At 37.9% G+C, this 8,739-nt stretch overlaps 1 protein-coding gene across 1 annotated transcript in view; it reads left to right on the plus strand.

Annotated features, from left to right (window-relative positions):
* Positions 1 to 7,268, plus strand: part of UBXN8 (UBX domain protein 8) — a 36,570-nt gene extending 29,302 nt beyond the window's left edge. Inside the window, exons 8-9 of the mRNA XM_006834523.1 lie at positions 4,617 to 4,691; positions 7,101 to 7,268. Coding sequence (XP_006834586.1) covers positions 4,617 to 4,691; positions 7,101 to 7,268 — 243 coding nt within the window. The remainder of the gene's footprint in view (positions 1 to 4,616; positions 4,692 to 7,100) is intronic.
* Positions 7,269 to 8,739: the final 1,471 nt, after the last annotated feature.

The following is an 8,739-nucleotide window of genomic DNA, read 5'->3' on the forward strand; positions in this document are numbered from 1 at the left end:
AGAAACCCTATATAGGGTCGCTGTGGGCCAGAACCAACTTGATGGCACATAACAACAACAACAACATAGTTGGGTTTGGAGTCACCGAGTGGTCAAACTGTAAATGCTTGAGTACTAGCTGACAGTTGGCAGTGTGAACCCATTCAGAGATGCGTCTCAAGATAGGCCTGGCCATCTGCTTCTGAAAGGTCACCTGGAAACCCCCCTGGAGCAGTTCTGGTTCACACACATGGGGTTGTCATGAGGTGGAATTGACTTGATGGCAGCTAACAAGAAAAACAAAAATTGAATTTAAAAATCAAAGATGGCCTAAGTGCTGAAGTGACTCCACTAAAGTTAGGTCTTGTTTTAAATCTTTGAACCTCCTCAGTTTGAGTCCTATTTTGGAGGCTGCTGTCTCTAAGTCTGGCTTTTAGAACCTCCAACAGCATCAGGTACATGGGCTTTTCCAAAACTCAGTCAGCAAACAAGTTACTTACACAGAATCAAGACCAACCGATGATTTCAAATAGTAATTTTCCCTGCGTAAAAGAGTAAATAAAGAATGCAGCTATGTTGTAGATGTTTTAAGATGGTTGCTGCTTGGATGCTGTGGTGGGGCTGAACAAACTCCCTGCACTGAGCTGCCTTCTTCATAGCCACTTAATCTGGGCTGCCTTCCTGCCATGCCCATGGGCTTACAGCAGGCCACTAGTGACGGAAACACGTAAGTCAGTTAGGTAATGAATGTAGAAGCATTCTTGGCATTCAACGATTGCACTCTCTTTGAAAACCATTTTTCATATAGCCATAAAACAATTGAGAGGATCTCATTTTGTCCACACATACACAACATTTAATTTTTCGGTAATTTGGAAACTTGAGAAAACCCCGAATAAAAATAGGACTATGAAAAGTGCAATTCAGATACTGAATCCCCAGAAGAAGCAGAGTTTTTTTTCCCCCCAATGTTTTATTGTGAATTATATGATAGTTTACATGGGAAAACATTAGTTTTGCATTCATCCTATCGTATATCGTTTCATTGCCATGGTTTACAGTTCCCTCCATGCATCATCAAACAGTTGTTTTTTGAAGACTTTCAATTAATTCCTTGCTGTGTGTTACAAATTACTGTCTGTTATATCTGTCCTAACTCTTCTACATCCTTGTATCTCATTGAGCTCTGGTATCCATGACAATCATTTTCTAGTGCAGGAATCATTAAATATAGCTCCGGTTTGACAGGGAATATACTCTTTATGAACTTCCCCTGGCTTTGAGGCACATGAGATTATTTCTGCAGAATATTAGTTAGTTACCCAGGGCCCACGGATGACAGATCTCAGGATGTCGGAGAATCCCTTGAAATTGTAGTACCTTTTTGTTGCTACTTGGCAGCAGTAGTGGGACTGAAGAAACTTACACATATTTTTCTAGGGACAAAGGCAATGGTTTTCTTCAGATTCTTAGGTTTATGACTTCGAAAATGTTAAAACGATATCACTGCAGACTCTCATTGACAGTTGATACAGCTTCACTCTTTATAATATAGTTATTCCAGTGGCTCCCTGGTGGTGCAGTGGTTAAGCACTCAGCTGTTAACAAAAAGATTAGGAGTTTGACCCACCAGCTTGGGAGAAAGAAATGGCAGCCTGATTTTGTAAAAATTACAGTCTTCAAAACCCTATGGGGCAGTTCTATACTGTTCTATAGGGTCACTATGACTTGATGGCAGTGGGTTTGATTTCTTTTGTTTCAATATTCTGTTTTATTTCCTCTCTACTTTTTCCCATTACTTGATGAGATTATTTTGTATTACACTCATTAAAGTGTATGAAGCCACATGAAAGAAGAGTTTCAGATTGTATACACAAGGGGGCTTCAAAATGTCATGGAAAATGGAATTAGAAGATAATGAAATTTTTCTACAAACTTTTTGAAGCCCCCTTGTATGATGATCTATAAAATTTGTTTTTAAATTCTCTCTAATTCTGTGGTTATTACATTTTCAATTTAAAAGTAAAACAGCCATTCATCCACTGCTGGTGGAAATGTAAAGTGGTACAGGCCTTGTGGAAAACACTATGACCGTTCCTCAAAGGGTTGAACATAGAAATACTATATGACCCACCTGTTCCACTCTTGTATGCCAGAGAGACTTGAAAGCAGTGAAGGAAGGAGATCCACACAGGGGCACTAAGTTCACTGTGTGAACTTTCTGCAGCACTATTCATCATAGTTAAAAGGTAGAAACAACTGAAATATCTATCAACAGAAGAATGGATACAAAAAATACACAAACAGGCCATGGAATATGAGGGGACTTCAAAAAAGTTCTTGAAAAAATTCTATTATCTTTTGATTCCATTTTTAAAACCCCCTTACATAATGAAAACTACCATATACTGCAGATTTCTGGTGTGACGCTGTGGGTTAATGTGCTGGGCTGCAAATTCAGTTTGAACAGCAAGGTCGGTAGTTCAAGCTCACCAGTTGTTCCTTGGAAATCCTATACAGAGTCGCTATGGGTTGGAACCGACTCAACGACACTTAACAATAACAACAGGAACTGTATACTACAGTAGCTATTTTCATAATTATATGCAGTCTTATTTCAGTTAGCAGCTTGTGTTTGGGACACTGATTTACTATCCCATGTGGCTTATGGAAGAACCCTGGAGGGCACTCTGGGTAAGTGCCCAGCTGCTTAAAGTTCAGCAGTTGGAATCCACTAGCTGTTCTTGGGGAGAAAGACGTGACAGTCTGTTCCCATAAAGACTGATGGCCTTGGATTCCCTATGGGGTAGTTATACTCCATCTTACAACAGAGTCCCTGTGAGTTGCACTTGGCTTGATAGCAGTGAGTTTGGTGGGTTTGAACTGTGGCCCATGCCTTTTATCTATGCATATGTTGGTCCACTATACTATCAGTAATATTAGAAGAAGCTGCACAACCATTACAGTTCATTGTAATATGAAAACAGTTGTTGCATTTCAAACAATCAGCCTTATTCCTTTCAAGTATTTATGAAATCATAATGAAAAATATTAATTCACTATAATTCAATCCTCATTTTTAAAGAAATTAAGGCAATTGATTTTAATTCTCTTCCTATCAGACCATTAAAGTTTGAATAAAGCCTTACTATAAAATTGTAGTTTCCAAAAATAAGTAAAATTGGCTTTTAATCTGTGATATAGTTATCATGTGATTTAGTATAAAATTTTTCTTTAGTAGAATAGCAGTAAAGCCAAATTTCTAAATAACATATTAGCATAGTGGTTACGAATCGGGCTGTGAACTGTAAGGTCAGCAGTTTGAAACTACCAGCTGTTCCGTGGGAGAAAGATGAGACGTTCTGTTCCCGTAAAGATTTACAGCCTCGGAAACCCTGTGCAGGGTCGCTATGAGTCGGAACCGACTCCACGGCACTTAACAACAACAACAACATATACCTTAATGGCGTGAAATATTCCCTAGCATCATTTTTTCTGAGATGGGGTGCTGCTCTCAAACTCCCACTTCTATACAATATGATGCCTATCTAGGTCCCAGGACAATTAATGATAATGTTAGCCATAAGAAAGGATTTTCTAGGAGGCAAATAATGATCATCAGGATAAAGAACGAATCCACCTTTTCTTCTTATAATGTTCTTTAATAGACTAGTAGTCTTCAAACTCTTGTAAAAGTACTGGACTGACAGTTCAAACCCACCAGCTGCTTCACTGGAGAAAGATGAAGCCTTATGTTCCCATTAAGATTTATAGCCTTGGAAATCCTATATTGATCACTATGAGTCATTATAGTGGGTTTTTTAAAATTGTTGTTCTTTAGTTGTTTAATTTTTTTTAGCAAAGTAAGAACTTATAAAGAAATTCAGTCTGTAAGGTAGATAAAGTACGTGCTGCTTCAAGGAGAGGGGACTCTTAGAACTCTCAGCGTCTGGAGACAAATCTGGACTAGTCTCTTCTATGTGGGAATGGTGTACAGCCTACACTAAGAGACTGGATGGCGAAACATTTCGTTTCCTAACGCTAGTGTTTTTCTTGTCTAGAATCTGAGGTGTCACACTGGATCTTCTTGGTTTAGTAGGCCATGCCAGAAGCCCAGCTTCATTCTGGGTATTAGCTAGGAAGAAAGAAGCATTTAGTCTATGATGTCCTTGTTCGGAGACTCTATAACTAATTTCCATAACAATTACAGAAATGTTTATTTTTGGACTTTTTAAAGAATGACTTCCTTGTTTAGAGTGAAATATATCTAGACCTTCATATGGGTCTAAGAGCTAAAATTGTTACAAAACGTCATGTGATCTTTTATAATTATAGATGTTTAACAGGAGTAGGAGTTGCCCCTGGGTGGAACAAAAGGTTAATGCTTAACTACTAGCTAAATGGTTGACGGTTCAAACTCTCCTGGGGGGCCATGGAAGACGGGCCTGGTGGTTTGCTTCTGAAAGGTTACAGCCATTAGAAAGCCCAGGGAGCACAGTTCTCCTCGGACACACGCGGGCTTGCTGTGAGTTGGAACTGACATGACAGCAGTAGGCTTGGTGTTGAAATAGTAGTAGTAACTTGAATTGCAAAGACTAATGAATTTAAATTCTCATGTGAGTATTTTTATTCCCTAGGTTGTTACTGTCGCTCTTCGGTGTCTAAGTGGACGTGTCCTGAAGAGAAGGTTTTTTAAATCTTGCAGTTCACAGGTGAGGAGATGAATAGTTTCTGAAATATTTTATTGGTAAATTTGATTGCTTATTCACATGCAGTGTAGAGCCTGATAGTTAATTTGATGATGGTCCAGGAGCACATATGTACTATATGCTACAGAAATTTGGGTGACTAGGCATGTCTGGTCTTTGAACTACGTTATAGATTGCATTAAAATTTTCATCACTTTTCCTTTTCCTAGTTTCTTTTTTGTTTTTCTTCCATTTTTGTTTTCTTCAATTTTTGTGACTTGGTATCTAATAATGCTTTCAAATCCTTATGGAGCTAAAGAGCTTATTTCCTTTTGTCCAAATAGACTCTATCATAAAATCAATACTATTTTCTTTGGGAACAGTGTAGAAAACAGAAAAGAAGAGAAATTAAAACGTCATCTGTGGTCTGACACTAAAATTAATTAATGATACTAGGGTGTATTTCAGTTTATGAGTGCATTGAAACATGAGGCGGCTTCAGAAAGCTCAAGGAAAAACTGAATTAAAAAAAAATAATGAAATTTTTCTAGGGGAAGGTAGAATTCCCACTGAATAGTTTTCATCTTGTCTAGACGGGTCTGGTGAAAAGAGATGGGGATAAGATTCTTATGATTCAGTAGTAATTGTTAAGACTAATTGCAACTGTCACAATTGTAAAGGTAGACGTTTTGTAACAAAAAGTGGGGAGTAGTTAATCTTACAGTGTAGGAACAGAGGACCATAGGACCATCAAGGGAAAAGAGCACAAGCTGAATATGGGACCCTATCCAGAGAAGCAGCGACACCAGAGATGGAGGCAGAGATGAGGACATGGAGAGATAAAGCAACTGAGGACTCTAGACTCATGGAAAGAGAAAGACTGAGTGCTGGCGGCCAAGAGGCAGGATTGTAGAATGTGTCCTTTGGTCATTTAAATTATTATATATTCCTGAGTATTTTTGTGTATATCCCCCCAAAGAAAACAAAAAACAGAAGGAATAGAAGCAAGTACTGTTGAATGATGAAAAAATAAAGAGAATAAACCATAAAGTTAAAATGGAACTTGGAAAAAATGTTTGTACCATCTGTGTATTACTGATAGAGCAAATTTTTATGAGGCATATACACAAATCAAGTAAAAGGCAAGTACTTTTGTAATGTAGCAGGAAAAAACCATGAGTAAGGCTTTTCAAACAAGAAAAATAAGTAATAAAAATGTGCCAAAAAATTTGGCCTCACTTAGAATTGTTGTTGTTGTTGTTGTTATGTGCCGTGGAGTCGGTTCCGACTCATAGCGACCCTGCACAGGGTTTCCAAGGCTGTAAATCTTTACGGGAGCAGAAAGCCTCATCTGTCTCCCACGGAACAGCTGGTAGTTTCGAACTGCTGACCTTGCGGTTCACAGCCCGATTCGTAACCACTACACTACCAGAGCTCCTTCAAACAAGAAAAATAAGTAATAAAAATGTCACAAAAAATTTGGCCTCACTTAGAATTGTTGTTGTTAAGTGCTGTTAAATCAGTTCCAACTCATAGCGACCCTGTATAGCCACTCCAGGTAGTGGTTGATGAGCTTGAACTGCCGATCTTATTATAGTTCAAACCTGTGGAGAATTTAGAAGTATGTATTTTAAATGTTTATATCTTTTGACCCAGTAATTTCATGTATGAGACTTTGTTCTATACAAATAAGATAAATATTCAAAAAGCAGAAAGAAGTATTTGTGTATGTAGGATTAGTTATGTTATACCAATATATGAAGGAATTACGAAGCTTAAGAAATATGACACAGTTGTACGTTTATTACAGAGAACATAGGTTCTTTGCTGATGGCGAGTAGATGATGGCAGGAGAAGTCAGGGATAGCCTCTGTTTGGTACTGTATCTTCCCCTGGGACACTGCCATCCCACCTTATCTCCTAAACCAATGAACCATCTTTTAAAACGAAATTTGTTTGAGGCAAATGTTGTTTGTAGACAACAATACATAGAAACTTTGAGCAGTATGATAGTAATCATCATGACAGGATCTGTTTCAAAATTATAGGGATGGTCTATATAATTTCTAGGGGCTCTGGACATATCTTTTTGATCGAGATTTTGATGTGGACTACTGAATTAGATTTTTATTTAAATTATTTTTCCCAAATGCTAACTTTTTAAATTCTTAACTTATTTACTGAATAATCATTCCATTTCCTTTGTGGGTGGGTCATTTCAGTGTACTAAATGCTTCTGCAATCTGCAGGTGTCAGATGTCCTTGGGCTTCCTCTGAACAAAAGATATTAAAGGGAGTTTCTTAGAAAATTGTGAAAGCTTTCATTACTTCTAACGCATGATCTCGTGATAGAATAGTTAAGAGATCATAGAGAACAAGAGGAACACAAGTAAGTACAAGTATTTGATAATGACTGATGTTTTTATCTTTTAGGTCTTACTTGACTGGATGATGAAAATTGGTTACCACACATCCCTGTATAGCCTTTCTAATTCCTTTCCCAGAAGGCCCCTGGAAGTGTTGGGAAGTTGGACACTGGAGGACATAGGCATAACCGTGGATACCGTACTCAACATAGAAGAGAAAGAGCAGAGCAACTAAGAAATGACAACTACCTGTTCTGCATAAAATAAGTTTTGCCATGACCTTAATGGGCAATAAAAGATCCAGTTAAAACTGTGCCATTCCTTGATTGATTTAAAATCAGGCTGTGGAAGCCAGTCTTCAAGATGGTGGTCTCAGTGATCCCATTTCAGGTATTCACACCTTTGTTCTGTCCCCTCCCCACAGTAGATCTGTGTTGACCAATGGGATCAACCAAAAGTGATATATGTCCTTTCATGAACTAAGTTGTAAGTGACAGCAGCTTTTATCTTTTCTCTTACCACTTGCTCTTGGGACAGCATGTTGTGAGCAACCTAATGTCAGGAAACTAGCTTTCCGCCAAAGGTTTCATGGGTGATCATGGAGTGAGTTCTCCCACCCTAGTTCAATCGTCAGAGACCACAACCCCCACTGATACCTTGGATACAACCTAATGAGAGACTTTAAGCCCAAGTCATTGTTCCTATATTGCTGACCTGCAAATACTGTGTTGTTGTTGTTAAGTGCTGTTGAGTCGGTTCTGCTCATAGTGAACCTGTATAGGGTTTCTGAGGAGCATTTGGTGGGTTTGAACCACCAACCTTGTGGTTCAAACCGACCTTGTAGTCCAGTTCTTATCCTACAGCACCATACCAGGACTCCTACTACATCTCCTTAATACATCTCAGTAATAAATCTGAGCTGGTACAGGAAATAATCAGAGCATCACCCACCCACCAACAACACAAAGAAGTCTTTAGGAAAAGTTCTTAGGAATTCTTACTTTTCTGGGTATTTAGTTTCTAAGTTTGTTTTCTCTTAAGATTCCATTCAGAGACTTAATAAGCTCCCATTCTTTCAGTCTTAATGTGGCGTTATAGGATAAGCACTGGACTGCTAACTGAAAAGTCAGAGATTCAAAGCCACCAGCTGCTTCTCAGAAAACCTATACTGGGTCATTATGAGTCAGAACCAACTTGATGGCATTTCACATTCTTTCAAATAGACTCAAATGCAAATAGAAATGAAAAAAGAATGAACATTTCCACATCTCAGCAAACTTGAATAGGTTCTATTTTCAGTGGTCCATCACTATCCATTTCCAAGGATTTTGATTCCAGAAAATGAGAACACCATTAAAAAAATTCTTTTGAACAACTGAAATTTTAATAATTAACAAATATATTCTAAAATTTGTGAACAAGCTTCCTCTTCCCACTCCTCACAAAAACCGTTAGGGTCATTTATTCTTAACAGACATTTTTTTTCAACTCAAAGAAAAAAATACCCAGGTGCATGTACAACTAAATAACTAAAAATAGGGATGCTTAATTGTCTCCCTGGTAACAAAAGTATTCTTCCTCTGAATTTAGGGACAGTAACTATGGCTGCCTTAAAAGGCATCAATGTAGATTCTCTCCAAGAGACTGATTTAACTCAAATTAACACAGTTATCTTTAGAATCTTGGCTGTTTTTTTTTTTTTTTTT

The sequence above is a fragment of the Chrysochloris asiatica genome, unplaced genomic scaffold (assembly GCF_000296735.1).
Source record: "Chrysochloris asiatica unplaced genomic scaffold, ChrAsi1.0 scaffold00011, whole genome shotgun sequence".
Lineage (NCBI taxonomy): Eukaryota > Metazoa > Chordata > Mammalia > Afrosoricida > Chrysochloridae > Chrysochloris > Chrysochloris asiatica.